The 20400-nt window shown below is 42.5% G+C and overlaps 1 protein-coding gene across 1 annotated transcript; it reads right to left on the bottom strand.

The window, feature by feature from the left end:
- Positions 1-345: 345 nt before the first annotated feature.
- arhgap42a (Rho GTPase activating protein 42a) lies at positions 346-18304 on the bottom strand. The gene is made up of 24 exons (XM_061702776.1): positions 17708-18304; positions 16321-16416; positions 15187-15248; positions 12997-13068; positions 9184-9285; positions 8988-9098; positions 7478-7582; positions 6862-6991; positions 6690-6790; positions 6026-6135; positions 5883-5961; positions 5763-5802; positions 5586-5648; positions 5322-5396; positions 5131-5215; positions 4832-4890; positions 4666-4771; positions 3072-3231; positions 2852-3002; positions 2123-2692; positions 1706-1859; positions 1490-1567; positions 1325-1404; positions 346-1074 (listed from the first exon to the last, which is right to left on the bottom strand). The coding sequence occupies exons 1-24, from the start codon at positions 17859-17861 to the stop codon at positions 986-988; spliced, it is 2832 nt and encodes a 943-aa protein (XP_061558760.1). The 5' UTR covers positions 17862-18304; the 3' UTR covers positions 346-985.
- Positions 18305-20400: the final 2096 nt, after the last annotated feature.

Here is a 20400-nt window from a genome sequence, read left to right as displayed (position 1 = left end):
ATAATTGTGTCCCTCATCATCCCAACTATACTTCATTTATTTTCTTTCTAAATAGATGTCTGAAAATAATTTAGTTTAAATTCACACTTTAGTCGTGTTATTCACCCTCTGAAAATTGTGGAATATTCCAGAAGCCACATGGTCCACATGCAGTTGCATCATTTAGATTCTGTCTCAGTCTTGTTACCGGAATATTGGTTTATTTTGAAAAGATATATATTTTGTTATCACTGTAATGTGCTTAGTGCTCATTCTACGCTAAAAACTCACTCGTTACTCAAATAGGAGTTTCAGCACAATAAAATAAAGACATAAATTTGCAGTTTTGAGTAGTTCATTCGGCATTTTATCAGATTTGGAGTTTTGAAAAGACAGAAATTCAAGTTTATTTTGAGAGAGTTACAATAAGCAAACGGCACTGATTCGGTGGAATGGCCTTTATCCTCTTCTGTGTGACGGGTAAACTGGGTCATATCCCAGTGGTCTTTGGGTGAGAGGTGGGGTACACCGTGGGGTGGATGACTGTCAATCACAGGATGTAGAAATAATCCACAAAGTAAAAAAATACAGAGGCCAGATCAATCACTGCCACCATGCACAAGCGAAATAAAGACAAATATAAAAAAAAAAAATCCACAAAGTCTTGATGAAGAACGTCCAAGTCCTTTATTAGGACTTGAAAAAACATCAGGCAGCAGTAGGAAGACAACACAACAGTTCACTTCCACATATCCCACGTGTGAACATTGACAGTGTTCCGGACCAATAGAAACACTTAAATTATTACAATTAATTGTAAAACAAAACACTGCAGTGAGACGAATTCAGTAAATGCATGAGAATCAGTCGAGACGCACTGTTCAGTGATTTCAGCTACGTGTTTCAATATAAACCAAATATGCTTCATGGATTTCTTCAAGTCAGGCAGCGGAGTGATGACATCACAGACGTTCAGGAGTATGCGAAGGAATACCATCACAGACAGTCAGGTGTATGTGATGTAGTTCTCGGGTATTAGGCCCGTCCTTCCCTGGTAGGTCGCCTGGAGCCAGCCCGGTTCCACCGACGGATGCACTGCAAGACACCCCCCCCCAAAAAAAAAAATTAAACAGCAGCAAATAAAATGTGCAACCATGTAAATAAAAGTGATTTGAGATCCAGAAACCTGCTTCATAGAACCAGGATGACAGGTTTGTGAGTAATACTGCTAATTTGCTTACAAACTGTAATGAAAGCCTCCTTGGTGGAGGAAACGAGCAGTATGTGATTCACTGCAGTTGCTAACCAAAACAGTCTCTCTGATGTCGTAGCTGTCTTTCCTTACCATTTGAAAAGAGTGCCCCCTGTGGAAAGCTTAGCTCGTGGCTGTGCTCGGCCTCGCAGGAGTACAAAGCTTTCGCGTCCCTGGGAGACCAGTAAAAAAGTTAAAAGCAGTTACTTTATTTAGCCATCTTACAAAGTGATAACTTGAATTCAAGACTCCACAAACCTTCCGGAACCACAAATGTCCAAAGCCGAGGAGAACAGAGAACTTTCACGTTGCTGTTTTTGTGCCTGGATGGACAACCTGGAACAAACAAACAAATATTGTCACTGTGAGCCGAGTTGCCATGGTAACACTACTTAGGGCGTACCCACTCCTCTAGACAGTTATTCATGATAACCGCCACCTTGCCAAGTGTGAGTACACCCTTAGGATACCTACACTAATCCAGGCCTCTGGTAGCCGTTAGTGGACGAGGAATGTGCGGTCAGGACGTTGGTGCCTCGTCGTAGGTGGGAGTTCTTCCGCGTCCGCGTAGCCTCTCGCGGATCCAGCGACGCTAAACTCTGCACGGAGCCGTGACAGCTTCTGTAGTCTGGAACAGCAAGCAAAGACACATGAGTTAAAGATACTTTTTATAGTGTAAGTGTCCCTACCTATCTACCAACCTGCATACCTAACTACATTTACCATCCACCTACTTACCTCATTGGCTTCCTACACAACTACCTACCAACCTCACAGTTTAACCATCAACCTACCAAACCAACTGTCATCTGGCCTACCTGTCTACCAATCATTAAATTTTATCTACCTACCTACCTTTTCCAAGTGTGTTCCAACTGGGATGTTGCATACCTTCTGAGATATGCAGAGAGGTGAGTGAGGACGAGGTGGACAGCGGGTATGGGAACAAGGACGAAGACGAGGACGAAGATGAGGAGGCCGTCCTGTACGCCGCTGTCCGGTGCTGCTGAGGAGGACGCGACGAAGATTCCTTCGTCTTGTCTTGGGCGCTCTTCAGCGACGAGACGGACGACGCCCTGGGAACCGATCGAGCCTCCCTGGCTGGGGATCCGGAGGAGCAGAGCTGCACGGTGGATGAGGAGGAAAGAGATCTGGACTCTTTGGCGGAGGACAGGGAAACCGTGGATTCCGTCCGCTCAGCCGCGGAGTGAAGAGACGGCACCGATGACGACACGGACAATGCCACGGACGCCGTCTCCTTGTCTGTCGCCCATTTTCTATCGTCTCCGTTGGAGGAACAGGAAGGAGGCGGTTGGACTTGAGTTGAGGAGCTGAGCTGGGCGGGAGGTGAGGACGAAGGAGACGTCTGTGACGCGCCGTTCTTCTCCGAGGAGTGCGAGGACAGTGACTCCTGGCTGCCCATGGGGGTAGTGCCCGGGCTGCTGCTGCTGAAGGAGTCACCTAAGGCATGAACACAAATATTTACATCAATACCCTATTTTCTTAAATCATAGATGATCCTCCACTTATGACAAATAAATGCCTCCCTCAAATAGACACAGCAGAAAAAAACTGTTACATCGTACACTTATCTGTCTGCGACCTCGGCTGAGCACTCACTGTCGTTGTCTGCCAGGCAGAGAGCAGGTGGGTAGAGGCGGGCCTTTCTCTTCCCCGACGACAGACAGATGGCCTTGTTGCGCCGAGGGGTTGCCCGAGAGGATGGCGCCGGAGGTAATGGCAGCGACAGGTCAGGAGCCTCTCCAAATATCTGACAGCCAAACACAACACAAAATGTTAACGTGTGTGTTTTTGGATTGACGTAAATGTGTTTGTGTACCTTGTCGTGGTTCTCAATAATGATCTCCACCACGATATTTTGGAACTTGATGTTCATCATGGCGGCCACCGTCTCCTCCTGCGACCTCATCAGTGTGGGACCGAAGATCATGCCCAGGTTGGACACCGTCATCAGGTTCTGTGCGCAGTGGGATGACACCCTGCATACAAAACAACAAAACAAACGCCTACTAATTACCTCCACCAAGCACTTGGATAAACCACTTATTCATGACAAATCCTCAAAATGATTCTAAATTGTGACACCATGCTTCTTAAATTAAGGATCTAGTAGAGGTTGACCCAATTAGTTGACGCATCAACATGCCGACTTTGCCACTGTTTTTAAAACCGACGGCTCGCTGAAAAGTCTAAGCGAATCCTATTTGACGAGCTATAAATTCTCACCACTAACCGGTCTCACAATACACTGTGGCATTTGCTTTCAGAATGACATGGTGGCAAGCCACGGTCGATTAATAACCTGTTTATTGTCAAGATGAATGCTTAATGTGTCAAAGAAAGATTGTCCTCCCCTTGCGTCTTAACTCACTCCCAGGTTGCGTGTGTGTGTGTCTGTGTGTGTGTCTGCTCTCTGCTCTGGCCAGGACCTCCCCCTGATACATTCAGGGACCGCACAAGAAAGTCAGATTTTATAAAGTAACAACATCCCCTGTACCACACAGTTGAAGATTTGCTAAAATACATTGTTGAAAACCGTTGCCTTCTCTTTTATTTAGTTTTAAACTTCATACTATTCTTATATACTGTAGAAAGTAGTGATCCCGTTGTGTTAATCCTGTTGGCATGAATTGTCGTTAGAGGTGTATAAATTCCGATGGTACCTGAACTATATATAAATGTGATTGGATGAACGTGTAGGGAGGTGGGGTGTGTGAGTGAGGTAGAGGGTTTATGTGCCCAGCAATTTTTTTGTTGTTGTAACATTTATGTGTGAGTTGAGAAAAATAACTTCATCAATCAGCTGACATCGACTCGACTATCATCACCTTAGTGTCAACTACAAAAAAATCTTAAATCGTACAACATCTAGCGTCCAGCTTCCAGTTAGGGCTCATTCAACCATGGAATTTATTCAGAATGGCAATGTTAAACCAAAATGGCTGACTTCCTGTTCAATTTCAGGCATGGGTACTTAATAATACCATGTCCATAATGGACACGCCCACCCAATATGGTGTTGATTAGAGAAGCTAGTGGCAGTTTCTTTTAGGAACAGGTCCTCACACCAACATTTCTTGTCAAAAATGGTAGACATGTCCACCCAATTTCATGCTAATCAGTGACACTGGTGTTGGAGGCTTATTTTTATTATTTTTTTAATTATCCAATGGGTGCTACTGAGTGATGTTTTTTGGGGTATGCTTGCAAAAACTGTGATGCAGTGACCCAGCCAATCTAGCAGATAGAGCTACTATTAAAAAAAAAAAAAAAAAAAAAAAACATTGCTGTTTTTGGTGGTTAGCACTTAATGTGCAGTACTGCCACCCACAGGACTGGAGTATTATTTCACCTCACGTGTTAGGATCGTCTCACCTTGGTAGACGTTTGTGTGTATGCTCCTGTGTACAAACCTGAGGAGGTGATTCGTCAGGAGGTCCAGCATGGTTCGATTTCTCTCCGGGAGCTTGTGGACCAGCGCATGGATTGCCCTTACGCGATGCTTCTGGTCATCGTACTCTGTGAGAAAAAAAATAAATAAATATGTGTGTGTATATTGTTGTTTAGAGGCCAACTTACTCGCAGCCTTGATGAATTCCTTGTGCAGTCTGTACGTCAGCACGGGTTCTGCCAAGCACCTGTGTGTACACATGATGACCCATTATTCACAGCACTGGTGTATACACATTTAATATAATTTCAATATGGTACACAGAAAATTTGATATAAATATGGTACATTAGCAGTGTATAGACATTAAATATGATATAAATGGTACATAAACAATTAAATAAGATGTCAATGTAGTACATTACAGGTGTATAAGATTGTTTTAATTAAATGTGCTACATAAACAGCCACTGCATATGAAATGCTACCTAAAATAATTCTTCAGTCCGCTGGTGATGGTCTTGTTGTCCCAAGCTTCTGCGTCAAGCCGCACATCTGAAGAAGAAGTGGAGGCTGCAGGAAAAGCATTTCATGATGATGCATCATGCATCATCATCAACATCATCATCATCGTCATCATGAGAGCGGGAAATAACATCAGACCGATCCCCCTTCTTACCAAACACGCTCGTCATCAGCCGCTGAACCTTAGAGTTAACTCCCCCGGTCCGGTACAGGCCCAAAGTGTTGAGGCCTGTTCACACATTTAAACAGGATTTAGTACTTGTTAATTTAATGCGTAATGTACATCTGGATTATTTCTAGTCGTGCTGTTTATTTCTATTTTGCACAGTGGTGGTGGTTGTGAATAACTGAATGTGACTGTGCATGTCAGACTTTTTTTTTTTTTAAACTCTGTGAAATCTTTCTCCTCATTCAATACCTCTCGTTTCTACCAGCTCGATGCAGTTCCTCACAAAGCTGAAGCCTGTCTCGTTGAGGAACGCTGTAAAAAAAAAAAAAAAAAAAAAAAAAAAAAAAACACAAATTAAAAAAAGCCCTTTTGATACAAAAAGTATGTAAACTGGCAGCCCTTGAACTGAGAAATCTGGTTTCTTACTCTCTTCCTTCTTGCTGAGTAGCGACGGCAGAGTGTAGATCTGAGGAGCCACAAACATGTCAACACATTATCAATAAATAGAAGGAAAAAAAGCACACAAAGTGAAACTATGACTCGTACAGGTTCTTTCCCATCCATGGCCTCCATCCACAATCGCCTGTTGGCCTCTGAGAGTGCTTGCAGAGTGATGACGCCGTGTCTGCAAAAAGGGAAAAGGAGAGTTGACAATACATAGTCGCTATTGACTAGTATGGTTCTGTTACCTCTCCACCACTTCGATGTCAAAGCAGAAGCGCTTGTCGATGGAGTCGGTCTTTCTTCGCACGCACGAGCGAAGTTTGAACATTTCTGGCGTCCCGTTCAGCACGCCGTTCTATAAATGTAAATGTGTCGCACAGTTACCGTCATCCGATCATTACTTGCCAGTCATTCGTAACAACTGGCACCATGCAGATGCATTGCTATGAATGAAAATGCCATTAATCGTTTACAGCCCCCCACTCCCCCCCCCAAAAAAAAACACCAACAAAGTGCTATTTGATAAGAAAAATAGCACTCTATTATAAAATTGTATTTTATAAAAACATACAGTAATGACAATCATTTACAAGAATCAAACAGATTTTGCCCAATTTTTTGCTTCAATTCAATGAACATTGTTCTGCTCCTTCTGGCGTGTGCACCTTGGGCACCTGGATCTAGTACAATACGGACAATACGGATATACACGAAGGAGACGGTCACTATTGCCCAGTAGGCCGCAGTAATAGTAGTCATTCTTCTTCGTATGATGATATATTTACTGTAATCACTCTTTTTGCCAGTTGCTCGTGATAAATGCCTCGTTGCACATGAGAAATAAACAGAACGACTCACATAAGTACACCTTCAAAACTAACAATTCCATAAAAATGGACGACAGTTCACCTGTCTGCTGGCCGGTCGGGCTTCAGTGTTGCTCATGGTGAACATCTTGGAGCTCTTCTCATACGTACAGTAGTATCTAGTCCACACGCTTCCCAACGGACCTGAAAGGACACACTACATCCAGGATGCCATTTTGGCTGCAAGGGGGAGGTCATCGTTTGGTTTGGCTCACGTTTCTCCTGTATGTAAAGGTAGCCCTCCATGGTGAAGCAACCAGGGGCTTTGAAGTCCTCCTCGGCCGAGCGAATCCTCTTCATCAGCCGCTCCACTTCAGCTCGGGTGCTTTCAAAGTTATTCCGGGCCTAAAAGAGCCACAAAAACAATGACTCCTTATGGAACTTTTAAATGCACACCCAATGTTCAATGTTTCAGTACATTTTTGCACGACTTTCTGTTCTCTAACAAAGAGCTGAAGGGCAAAATTCACAACAGGTGTTTAATCCATGAATTGACCAATACATTTCCAAGGAGGTCCACTTCTATGTCTCTCTGTGACTCTTCCGGTCTCTCTGTATCTGTGTTGCAAAATGCCGATGACAGTGGCCAGATCCTGTTTGAAGCATCGCAATGGCGACGTTGATCATCTTTTCCCCAAAATTTTCAGCAAGACAAAAAGACTTGTTTTCAGCTGCAAGATCTTATTTTAAGAATCTTATCAAGCAATTTAAAACATTTTGGGGGGAGGGTCTCTATTATTCATGGATTTATGCTATTCGCATCACCGCTTGGTAAATAGTGAGGGTTCACCGTAGTGTACTTTCTGATGAAGAAGCAGGTGTTTAACTTACATTCTGCAGGTTGAACTGCAGCTGCTGTTTGTAGGGTTCAAACTCGCTTGCCAGCTCGTAGCCTTCGTGGTAGAATGTCAGCAAGCCTTGCAGGAAGGCCAGCAGCTGAAGAGCACAACAACAACAAACGTAGATTGATCATTACAACAGCAAAAAAAAAAAAGCCCGTAGGCTGCTTGTTTGGGTCACTGTTCTTGTTTACGTTCACAACAGACTTTCGCTCCCTTGCCAGCTGAAGAAATCACCACACAGGAAGCGGGCGGCCGAAACAGGAATTGGCCTTCACTGATATGGATCATTCAAAACATGTTTATCGCCAGCCAAAACAGAGTGTTTGGCAGCTGTTTTTTTTTTGGGCGCTCCTCTTGTGATCATAATGATACTTATGTTCACAAGCAATGTGACGTGATGACATAGAGGACCCTTTTAAAGAGTCATTACATGAGATAAAGATAAAGAGAATGTATAATTGTCCCCCAGAGGGAACATTCGGTTTACAATCTTTTCATGCTACATTCACATAGTCAACTTATACAAACAACTGATCCTTTGGACAGGAGTTGGTGTTTTTGCAGTTGGATGTTGGTATCTTGCTCGGAATTGTCCCAAAAGACTTTCCACAACGTCTTCTTTGCTCTTCAATGAGTTCCTTGGGAGTTCCTTGTCCATTCTTCGGAGTATTGGTTGACCCATGCTACGATTAATGCAACATTCACATCATGTACAATTATGTGGACAGGAGTTGGTGCTTTTACAGTTGGAAGTCAGTATCTTGCTAGAAAAGGCTCCGAAAGCCTTTCCCCGACTTCTCCTCATTTCAACTTCACAAGTTCCTTGGACCTTCCCCCTTCATCAGAGTATTGGTCGATCCATGTAACGTTCATCTTATCAACTCATATAAACACGTTAACAACTGATCCATTGGACAGGTGTTGGTGCATGTGCAGTCGATATCTTGCTGGAATAGGCTCCAAAATACTTCCACGACATCTGTTTGTTGAACCCACACGGAGTTCCTCGAGTCAATCGTCACCACAAGTTCATAGCAAGGTTATAATTGTTGTCATCGCAAATAGTACTCATGTCCAGTACAGATATGTCAGTCTTGCTTTCCTTCCCTGAGGAGCCTGGTCTGGATTTAGCTTCACTTTTGGAGGAGGGGTGGAGTTAGACTTCTTGTGCAAATCTGGCAACTTCTCAAGTGGACTTTCAGATTTGTGGGTGTAATTCCCCCGGAGAAGTATTCGATACTGTATTTCATCCGCCAGCCATTCCTCGTCCACATCATGCTAGTCTCTCTTCTTACCCATCAGGCCAAATTGTCAACATTTCACGTCACAGTCAGACGTCGAGGTGCCGTACGGCTGTTCAGGTGTTGTAAAACCGGCAGAGCCAAAATAAGCACATTTAAAATCAGCCCAAAAGGCTCAAGTATGGAATTAATTGACAAAGACGAAAACAAAGGACATTTTTACTATAATTACTGTTTGTTTTATTTGTGTGTTCTCACCGGCTCCACAAACTCAAACTTCTTCCTCTCCTGCACCTCCTGGATCTTGAAGACGTACTGCAGTGAGGCGTCGTTAAACACCTGCCGATCTTTGCTCATCTGCGAGTCAGCCTGCGACAGTAACAATGCAATCAGAGATCTGTGTGTGTGTGTGTGTGTGTGCGTGTTAGGAAGTGTTTGTGTGTGTGTGTGTTACCTCATGTAGCTGCGATTCTTTCTTCTTGGAGGACAGGCTAAGGTGTTTCTCCAACACAGAGTAGTACCGTTCCGTCTCCTTGTCAAACTGCTTCTTGCCCTCCTAAGTGAGACAAACGGACGATAAGATGCTACAAAAATGCAAGCAAAAGATGAAATTGTCCATTCGACATTCCTGTTCCCGACAAGCGTCAATATTTAGCCACACTGCTTAAACAGAATTCATCAAGAATGACGAGGCTGAGATGTTTGAGTCCAGCTGTGACTTGCATGGTGGTGCTACATTCTACAAGCAGTATACAAGAGTGCTTTTTTTTTCAGGCCCGAGCTACACATCTTCATAGCACACCATTTGCAGTGTTGTTGTTCTAGATCTAAGAAAGAACCCTACTTATTTTTAAATGGAACCTAACATGAGATGGCCGAGGTACTGGAATTATGGGTCAAAAGCTAAGATCAGTACAATTCATGGTCACCTCTTTTTACTTCCAGAAAGGGAAATGTTCAATGACTATTTCAATTCATCCTGGCAAGAAAACTAGTGATTTCGAATGACATCTGAGGAAAATACTTATTTATATTTGACATGGCACTTCCTTTAACACGAGATGGCTGAGGTAATTGTGGGACAAAAGCTAAGATCAGTATATTGTTCATTCTCTTTTACCCGCCAGATTTCTATTAATCCTGGCAATAAATGACATCTGAGCAAGATCCCTGATCATTTTATAAAATGGCACCCAACACGAGATGGCGGACATAACTGAAGAGGAACATTCTGAAAGTGGCTATTTTTATGATCTATTTTATCTGGGCAAATAAATAAATAAATAAATAAATAAATAAATAAATAAATATATATATATATATATATAGAGAGAGAGAGAGAGAGAGAGAGAGAGAGAGAGAGAGAGAGGATGATTGGCAAAAAGTAGTTCAACAGTTAGACCGGTAGGTACATGTTTCGTTTTGGTCGATTCACTTGTCCAATGTCTTCCAACTCCCAGTACTTGTTTCTTTTGTAGAGCTGCAGCTATCGAATACTTATAGAACTAGCTATTCAGAAATTCAGGCAAAAAAATAATTTTGCATCATTAAACAACAAAATGTTCACAATCCACATTATAATATCTTTGACTTTGAGTGTGTGTGGCTTTTATAAGCGGGGCCTGGCCATGCGAGTGACATAGGAGTCAGCAAATGAGAGTGTAGAGTTGGCTGTTGTGAGCTCAAGTTAGCAGCTAGCTGTTAACTGGCTAACCATAAGCCAATCTGTGTGTTGAGTGAGTGCCTGGGCGTCAGTTGTGGCTGTAGAAGCTAGTGTATGAATGTGCTTATTACAGTATGTGTTTATTTTGTTATATTCGATTACCTGTCTCAGTTTCTTCAAAACTTTAAAGATTGCTGTTTTTATTGCTGTTCCAAGAGCTCTATTTTTGAATGACACCTGAGTTGACACAATATGGCCGAGGTTTGACACAAGATGGCTGGGCTCTCCGAGGTAAAAGGTCGGGTTAGTGCGTTTCTATCTCAATTTGGCCACAGTTTATTTAAACTCATAGATTATTGTTCAATATCTGAGCAAGGCCCCAAGGGGATGTCATATACGGTGGCTGCTAGTCATCTGCTTCTATGCAGACTGCAGAGAGGATAATGTGAATCAGAGGACCCCCGCTGAAACCAGACACCGGCCATGTTTACGCCGCCTCGCTTCAAGTCTGTGACGTGCCTCCCAGCTTCCGTTCCCATGACCTCCGTCCTGACACATTTATGGTTTATCTGAAAAAGCCATACACTCAAGACTGGGACTGAGCCGCGTCAGGGCCGACCCCTAATGCTCTAAATAACTCATCAGACATAAACAAATGCGCAAGGATTTTAATTTTGATTAAAGACCCAGTAAAGTCATTTTTGTGTGGTTTTTTTTTTTAATACATTAAATGTGCTTGAAGATAAGTGCTGAAAACGTGTAAGACTGAGAACTATTCAGAACTGAATTGCTGAGATACAGCATTAAACACTTTTTTACCATCTCAGTTGTCCAGATTTTATGGTGGGGCTAAAACGGGTGCGCTCTAACGCAACAGCATGAGTCGCCCCTCCCCCACTACATATTTACCAAGGGCTATTCCATGCAGTGGCCATTCGGCGTAATTGCCACTTCCTTATTCATAATAACATGGCCTAGTTCTACCACTACAGCGTACAGTTAGCAATCAAAGTACGCCAACAACTCGAAAAAATACATCTTCTCTGAAGTGTAATGTCGTTTGTGTCATTTAGGCTACAGTGTCTCTGGCGTGGTGTTGCCCCCACACGCGGCACGTGACGAGCAGGCGGACGGCTCCGCTGACCAGGCGGCCCGACGCCAGCGCAACGGCCTTAGGCCCGTCAGCCTCACAGTTGCCGACCGCGACATTGCGGGGTGAGAAGGAGTAGAGAAATAAATCATCCACTGCTGTAGCCACATATGGTGAAATCTCGAGGGGCTACAGAAGCCCTCTGACTTTTAATAGAAACAAAGGAGGGAAAACTGTCCCGTCGTGGCTGCCGGTCATTACGCCGGGGCTCAGAAGCTGCCTGGCCACCACAAAGTGCCTCTCAGCAGCCCATGAGCGTGTGTGCAAAGTGCATCGCTGGGAAGCTTCCGGCTTAGGAGCCAAAACAGAAGGCACGTATTTGAGTCACACCTGAAAGTTCCACGGGGCGTTTTTTTTCAGAGCATTCAGTGACATGCCCAGTGTCTGGAAGCTGCAAGAACGTTTTAGTTCTTGGCCATTTTGAAGCCTGATTTCACATACTTTGCAATTTTTATATTCGTTCAAATTTGCCAGGCTTGTTAACAATACTCTTCTCTGTGGTGTTTCAAATTTACAAGACATTTTTTTGGCCAGTTTATTGGGGCTTTAACTACAGAAGAAAAAAAGTTCCCCCTGGGTTCAGACCAAAATGTCCGTTTTCCTGTTCAGTTTCATGCATGGGTCCACGAGTTTTTTTGGGTGCCTTGTTATGACTGACATGCCGATCGGTAAATGATACTGGTGTCTGGGGGTTGATTTATTTTTTATTTTTTAATGAACACTCCCTCACCCCCTGTAATTCTTGGCGAATCCTCACAATGGTTGTCAAACATGTGACGCCATGCTCCGCCCACGATAGATAACGCAGCCCAAAAAGCTTGGCAAATTAGCGTCGCCAATCTGTCTAGGCTACCTGTTTCTGTTCAGGGCTCTTTTAGGCAAATTACCCTGTTAAAATACGAGGCATAATACGAATACTGGGATTAATTGCCCAAAATGAGCCAAAAAGGACTGCTTCATTAAAAAAAGCAGACTTTCTGTGTCTTTTGAGATTTTTTGTGTGGGTCAATTTACGATAGCCATGCCTACCAAAATTCATGCTACTAAGGGGAACTGGCTTCGGGGGATAAATCATAATTTTTTTGTGTTTTTATTGCGAGTCATCAAACTTCGACACCATGCTCCACCCATACACAATGACAATACTCGAATGTTTTGCAATTTAGTGTCGCATATATGTCTAGTATACGTGGTTTTAATCAATTCAATCAGACGAAAAACTGTTTGACCAGGCCCTGTCCAAAATGAACCTAAAAATGGCTCCTTCAAACAAAAGGGCTGACTTCCTCTTCAATTTCAGGCATGGGTTCTTGAGACTTTTTCACGCTTCAAATTTCACATACCTACCTATGTGAAACTGGCTTCACGGGCTATCCATTCTTTCCATGTTTTTCAAATTTAACAGGCGGTGACGTCTGAGTGAGTTTTTTAACTACAAATAAAAAAAAAAGCACCTTCACTGCTCCAATCTGCTCCTTACGAAACCTCTCCAGCGGCGAGATTAGCACGTCGTCAGCATTTTGGATCTATGGGAGGAAAAAACAAAACGCCACAGCGGTCAGTCGAACATGTCGCAACACCGATGTAAGATGTCATGGTCATCGGTGACACACGCCTAATTCCCGCTAAAAGCCAGACTATCTGGCGGCTCACAGGCTAAAAAAAAAAAAAAAAAAAAAAAATCTAACAGAGAAGAGTTGTCACAGTCAGAATTAGACATAGAAGCTTCTTTGTCATCATGGAAGTGTCATAGCATGGCCATGGAATGTAGAAAAATTACCATTTCATGGACATGACCAAAATTAGCTCCATTAAACTCTGTGACCAGAACCCAACAATTACAGTCGATAATAAGTCGATGATAACATGTGGAAAGTCCTTTCAGCATTTTTTCGATATACTTGATATCCATCTTAAAGGTCACAGTCCATCATTTTTTAAAAAGAAAAAAATAATCTTTGATGTCCTCTTTTCAGGTTTACAAGATAATTTGGGTTGAAAATGCCCAAAATGTCCTTTTTCAAGATATTCTATTTGGTCTTTTCCGCATGGCATTTGCAACCACCAAGATAACGCCGACTTGTCATGGTGCTACTAAGAGGCTACTAGTGGGTGACACATGGCTATTATGTGTTCCTACTACAGCACAGTAGTTTATTAGTAAGGCTTATTGGTGCATCTCAACAAATGACTGTAGGAGAAGGCGAGTTCATTGTATATAGGCATTGCAATTCCAAAAGTGAAACTCATCAATTATACAGACTCATTCAACACAAAAAAATACTTTTCAGAAGGCCAATTTCAACCCCATTACTGTTTCTTATGTAACACTCTTATTTCTTGGAGATGGTAAAATGTGGGTTTTCGTTAGCTGTAAGCTATAATCAACATTTTTAAAAAAATCATAAAATACTGTAGTTTGCGCTGTGTAGTGAGTATGAGTTTTTGAATTGAACTACACAAATACATTGTCAAGTTTTCTTATTCTAATTTATTGAGATGCACCTGTAATTGTGAACCAGTAGGTAATAAACTCCTTGAGCCATAGTAGTAGGGTCCTTAAAGCGGCTGGGCTACACACAGGGCAGCTTGTTGATTGGTGGACAGAAAATGGTCACTCCCAGAATGCGACCCAAAGACCAAAAACCTCTGAAGATATCCACCATTGTTATTTACTGTGTAAAATTCCAGTACCCCCCCCATGACGTCACGCTATTTAACATAGCTGACGTAGCTAATTGCTACTCATTTCAGTAGACATGTGTTGATTGGTCGACACAGAATTGTGTGTTTACAACTAGAATAATTAGATTTCAGGCTTTCTGATCCATCCATGACACTTTGCACTTATCGGACCCAAAATGGGCGATGATGTCGTAAAAGCCATAAAAAGAGACTCTGTGGTATGCCCGAGGAGCATGTGCTTTGTGCTGAGATGGCTGTTGTCCACACTCGACTTTGTGTTTACGACCACACGACTCACCGGTCACATGTCGCGATCTTAACTTTCACATCATGAGGTCATCTGTGTGAAAGGAACACTTTGTGTCGCTTTCACTGCTATGCCACAGGAAGAACCCGGATTCTAACCCAGAATCCCACAACTGTGAGGCAGATGTGTTAACCACTCAATACCGGGCTGCCCATACCCGACGTTAGCCGTGGAAAATGGAGCCGTGTGCAGCGTGGAACACTAAATACACACACGCCCGCATGCACATGCACACACAAACACGCGCACACACACATTTTTTTTATGGACTTTCCCAGGCTGCGAGGGGCTCGGCTCTCACTGGGGAATAGTCGGAATAGATTCCACATGGTTCCTCGACCAGTAGACCATGCACACTTTCACAAAAGCCCTACACACACGCACATACACACAAGGGGGGGTCCTGTAGAGAAGGTAGCACACTAAAACACACACACAAAGGTTGATGAAGTGTGTGTGAGCTAATCTGTGTGTGTGTGTGTGTGTGTGTGTGTGTGTGTGTGTGTGTGTGTGTGTGTGGAGGGAACTCAAGCGAACAGTCATGGTTCCAGACAAAACCTTTCACGCTGGACTCAAACAGGAAGTCCGGGTTCAGACACAACAGGTGGACCAAAATGCGCAGAGGTCCGCCTGAAGAGAGCTTCTTACTCACCAGACGCTTTCTCTCCTCCTCCATGGTGCTCAGCAGCTGAGAGAACTCCTTCAGAGACTGAGCTGCAAGCAGAGTGCAAATACATGTCAGGGTGTCGCTATGGAAACGATGCTGCCTTATGATCGGTTCTGAAACTGCGGGGCTTTCGAATGCTCTAACGGTGTTTCCCAAATATTTGCATACCGAGTCCCACCTCAAGTACATCCATAAAGACCAACATTAAAAGTAGCGCAGTAGGCCCAAGTGTTCATCAAAAACGAGCCAGAGGTTTTAGTCCAAAAATGTGTATTTAATATTCTTGTAAGCCACTGTCACATTATGCAGTTTGAACATTAACACTCTGTTTCAATATAGCAAAATTTTAAAAAATGAGACTTAAATTCAATAAAAAAAAGTTTTGCATATAAAACAAATGATTCAACGCATATGTGTTGTACTTTAAAGTTAAAAACTGTACTTCAAATATGCTGTTCTGGTTTTCCAAAAAAAAGTTGAAGCCACTGTAAACTTATACACTATTTGAGCATTTAAGTGCAGTGCGTAGCCTCTGTCACCTCCTAAACTGGAATTCTGCGTTACAACAATCCGTCGCTTTGATGTGATGTAGCCGATGCCTTGCCCCCACCTCTGCACCATGTGATTCTAAAACGCTTTTATTCCGTTTTGAAGGCTAGCAGGTACGGACAAAAGGTGGATTCTTTGGAAAAGGTAATTATTGTATGATTATTTTCTGCTACAGAAACATACAATAACATGTTTAGTTCGCTTTTTACAAACCGGAGACAAGGAACCGTGCTCCGGCGCGCTGCCCATTGCTCGGTAAACTGTGTCATTTCCGCTTTGTTCTTTCCGGTGTGAAAGCAGGCGCGAAGTGAAGCGAAGGGTTAGGGTTTCAAACTAGGGGTAAGGTTTCAAATTAGGGTTTAAAGAAGGGGTTACAGTTTTAAATTAGAGTTTAAAGTCAGGGTTAGAGTGTCAGGTTTGGTTTTCACGTTAAGGTTTCAAGCCTGGCAAATTATTTTCAATAAGCCGTCCGACACCGGCACACATATCGAGGTAGACACACTGCCTGCGGAGCAGATGTGGCATCTGTAAAGCTGACGAAATGAACACACGCGATGGAGTCAGACCCACCGATATTGATCTCGTCGTCGGTCTCCGCGTCTCCGATGCACTCGAACTGGAACTCCTGCAGCGACTGAGAGAAACGCTGCACCGCCTGAGAAAGGCCTGACAGCAGCACAACAAACAGGGCCGCCACCATATTAGCAACATCTCTCATCACCTCCGATAGGAAAACTACAACTACTGAATGGAGGGCCCCTGGAATTGTCTTCTTTTGCGGGTAAAATAACTGTTGAACAACAATCACTTGTAGTACTAAAAGTAGAGGTGTTAGTTGTAGTTGTGCCAGCAATCAGTATTAGTTCTAGTACTAAAAGCTGTAGTTGTGGCTACAGTAAATGTAGTAGCATTGGTTGTAGTATTTGAAATCAAAGTAATAGCTACGGTGAAAGCAGAAAGAACATTTTAATATTAAACATAGCAGTTTTGGTGTGGCTATTTTAAAAGTTGTAATATTGACTGTTGTACCAAAAGTAAAAGTAGTATTAGTTGTAGTTCTAAATATATAAAAGCTGTAGTTGTAGTAAAAGAGTCGTATATATATTCTAGAACAACAATCACTTGTAGTACTAAAAGTAGAGGTGTTAGTTGTAGTTGTGCCAGCAATCAGTATTAGTTCTAGTACTAAAAGCTGTAGTTGTGGCTACAGTAAATGTAGTAGCATTGGTTGTAGTATTTGAAATCAAAGTAATAGCTACGGTGAAAGCAGAAAGAACATTTTAATATTAAACATAGCAGTTTTGGTGTGGCTATTTTAAAAGTTGTAATATTGACTGTTGTACCAAAAGTAAAAGTAGTATTAGTTGTAGTTCTAAATATATAAAAGCTGTAGTTGTAGTAAAAGAGTCGTATATATATTCTAGTAATAAAAAAAAAGTACAATACTATTAAAAGTACTACTTGGGGCGATAGTAAAAGTTGTAAAATCAGTTGTTATGTCAGCACTACAATATTTTATAAGTAAAAGTAGAAGTTCTTGTAGCAGTACTAAAAGTATAAATAGTAGCTATAGCAAAAGTAGTACTATTAGTTGCAGTACTAAATGTGCCAGTTTTAACTGCAGTAAAAGTAGAATTTGACGAAGCACTTAAAGCAAAACTAGTTATCGTCATATTAAGTGGAGAAAGTTGAAGTATTATTTGAGTATTACAATTTGAGGCAGTGTTGTAAAAATCCATTCACAGACCACGGCGGTTTCGCTGGTACCACCAGTGGCCCCCCTTCCACATACTGAAAAACATTGTATCAATTAAACAGCATTATGATAAAAAATTATAACAAAAAAAGAATAATGACAATGTAAAAGAGAAGAGACGGTAAAAGTCGTCACGGCTGTTAATAGGCTTTGAAGAAATCCAAATCGTATACACTGCAGTTTATTGTGGCTAAATCTTACTTCTGAGGGCCGATATGAGCATGCTTCCATCCTTGATGAGGTCTTTGATAAACCTGTTGGTTCTCTCCAGCTCGATCTCATGGCACTGGAGCCTCTCTCGGAACTCGGGGCTGTCCACGAACGAGTCGCTGAACTCCAGCGTCGGCAGACCCATCCTGGCTAAACGGACGGCGACGCGAAACAAACTACGCCGAAAAGGACGCCGGTCGAGACTGCGCCGAGGATAGCTGTGAGTGCTCGGGTAAGAATTGTGCTGCGCCTGACCCTTTTTTTCATGCCTTTTTTCTCCGCTTTTTTTCTTTCTTCTTCTTTCCTCTCCCTCCTCGCTCCGCTCGCCACTTCCGGACACTCGAGCGGCGTTGACAGACCCTGGAAACCAAAAAAAAACAACAACAAAAAAAGAAAAATGGAAATGAACGACAAACTCCGGTTGGCGGAAGCTCTAACAGGCTTCCTCGCTCACAACTTAGCAGATGCTGGAAGTGTGAGGGAGGCGCAGGTTGCAACTTTGGTGAAAAATCACTCCAAGAAGAATCGCTTGGCAAAAGAATGTGACGCTGCTAGCTAAAGGAGCCTCTGGTGGAGGGCGGCTGGTTACTATGGGGACGAGAGACTCCTGCTGGCGCCCGGTGAAATTTGAGCAAAATACACACCACTACCACTTCTCGCTATGTTACGGAAACTACTACTACTGCCACTACTCACTATTATATGAAAACTACTAGCTACTACTAGTACTACTAGTAATGCAATTATTAGTCATTTGGAGTACTGGGAAGTACAATACTAGTATTAGTTGTAGTACTAAAATTGCAAGTTGTAGTAATGTTACTTGTAGGGCTGCATGTAATAGTTGTGGTGATAGTAAAATTATTCATTTTAGTCACAGTAATATTAGGTGTGGTGGTAAAAGTTGTAGCAGAAATAGTATTCCAGTAGTAGATCACTTCACAGTAATAGTAGTTGTCCATGTAGCTTTGAGAACTAGTAGCCCAAGTACTGCTAAGTCCTGTTAGATTCCCATCGTTGTAATATAACGCTGTCCATCTAATTCCGACTAAATGTATCATCATCATCGTGAAATGTTATGAGTGTAAAAACAGTAACATATCATGTGTTTGCTCTGATATCGTATTATCTTTCAATAAAATGTCACGTGTCAGTGTACTCACTGCAATATTGGTCAAAGTCCACCTCACACATAACACAAACATGTACCCTGTAATTGTAGATGTCAAGTACAACACACGTACTGTTGTTAGGCCAAAACCAGCCATTTTCCATGCAAACTCAAGAAAAAATATGTATTTTTTAAACTGATAGGCTAGAGAAATACGACAGGCAGGAACAGGTCTTGTGGTAAATAAATAAACTGAGCCTGGATCCATGCCATCTCCTCAGAGGCAAAGAAAGAAATTACTGACTGACGGCCAAAGGCTCTGAGGAAACTGCGAAATGTTTTCCTGACTCGCAACTACACTATACTGTCCCACACTACCCTACAGCTGTCATAGCAATGACAAAGCTGTTTGATTGTCTTACTGTATCACGCCATGACGACTGCAGTAAACAGGATCTATAGAGATCTACTAACACCCAAATGTGGGCCACTGAGATGGTAACTCATGTCAGTAGTGTATTAATTTACAAAGGGTTCAGTCGATACGATATGGAACCATCAGACAACATTTTCATTGAAAACCCGTCAAGCACCGTCGCAACTTTTTTCTGCGGGCTCGACCATACAGGGGGGGAGCGTCCCACAATAGCAGGTGAGAATAGCAGGTCTTTTCATCTAAAAACGTTCCTGTTCGACCACGGAACAATAACATCTGAATAGATTTGTCCTCAGAACCGACTGGTCCAGTGTACCTGAGCCATCTTTTGTCAAATCTCATTAAAAACCAATAATGTTATTGTTCTACCAAGGAACTGTGATCACGGATTGTCTGAGAAGTAGAACTGGTAAAGCAGACCTTAACACAATCAGTATCGATATCGTCAACCTGCCTTGGAAGCTGGTCGATCGCGGATACCTGAACCATATTGTGTTTGATGTAATTTAAACCAGCAATTTTCTTGTTCTGTTGTGGAACAATAATGAAGGAAAGGGACAGAAAAGGATTCTGTAGGAACTGGAACCAGAAAAGCAGACTTTAACAATCAAGCGGATATCGTCAAGTTAGGTTTGATTACGACCGGATGAGTATTGGAAGCTGGTCAGTTAAGCATACCTGGAAGCCATTCAAAACCAGTAACATTCTTGTTCTTTATTAGTCAGGGAAACTTAGAAAAGGATTGTCTGAGAACGGGATCCAGTAAAGTAGACTTAACAATGATCTGAAACAGGATATCAGCTTATTTGGAACTGGTACAGGGTACCCCAGCAATCTTGTGGTTTTGGGATAACATTAAGTTTGAAGACAATTGAGTTAGTGGAAACTGATTGTTTGAGCATATTGAGTCATTCAAAACCAGTAAAGTTATTGTTCTGCTGTGGAACAATAGTCCCAGAAGATTGGATATGGGCTCGAACTGGTGAAGGACATCTCAACAATCTTGTGCACGCGGATATGATTGAGTATTGAAAGTTGGTCGATCATATCTCTACCAGCTTGATGTCATTCAAAATCAATACTACTCTTGTGCTACTGTGGAACAATCACATAAATCGAGACCCAAGGAGGGTTGGA

Source organism: Phycodurus eques, chromosome 17, assembly GCF_024500275.1.
Source record: "Phycodurus eques isolate BA_2022a chromosome 17, UOR_Pequ_1.1, whole genome shotgun sequence".
Classification (NCBI taxonomy): Eukaryota; Metazoa; Chordata; class Actinopteri; order Syngnathiformes; family Syngnathidae; genus Phycodurus; species Phycodurus eques.
The sequence above is the reverse complement of the archived record's forward strand: the minus strand, read 5'-3'. Positions and strand labels throughout refer to the sequence as shown.

Excerpts from the sequence above, each read along its gene's own strand:
- arhgap42a (XM_061702776.1), bottom strand. The coding sequence starts at position 17,861 with ATGGGTCTGCCGACGCTGGAGTTCAGCGACTCGTTCGTGGACAGCCCC. Across the intron at positions 5,216-5,321 it reads GCTGATGACGAGCGTGTTTG|CCTCCACTTCTTCTTCAGAT; the intron begins GTAAGAAGGGGG and ends CTTTTCCTGCAG. Across the intron at positions 2,693-2,851 it reads CTGCCTGGCAGACAACGACA|GTGACTCCTTCAGCAGCAGC; the intron begins GTGAGTGCTCAG and ends TTCATGCCTTAG.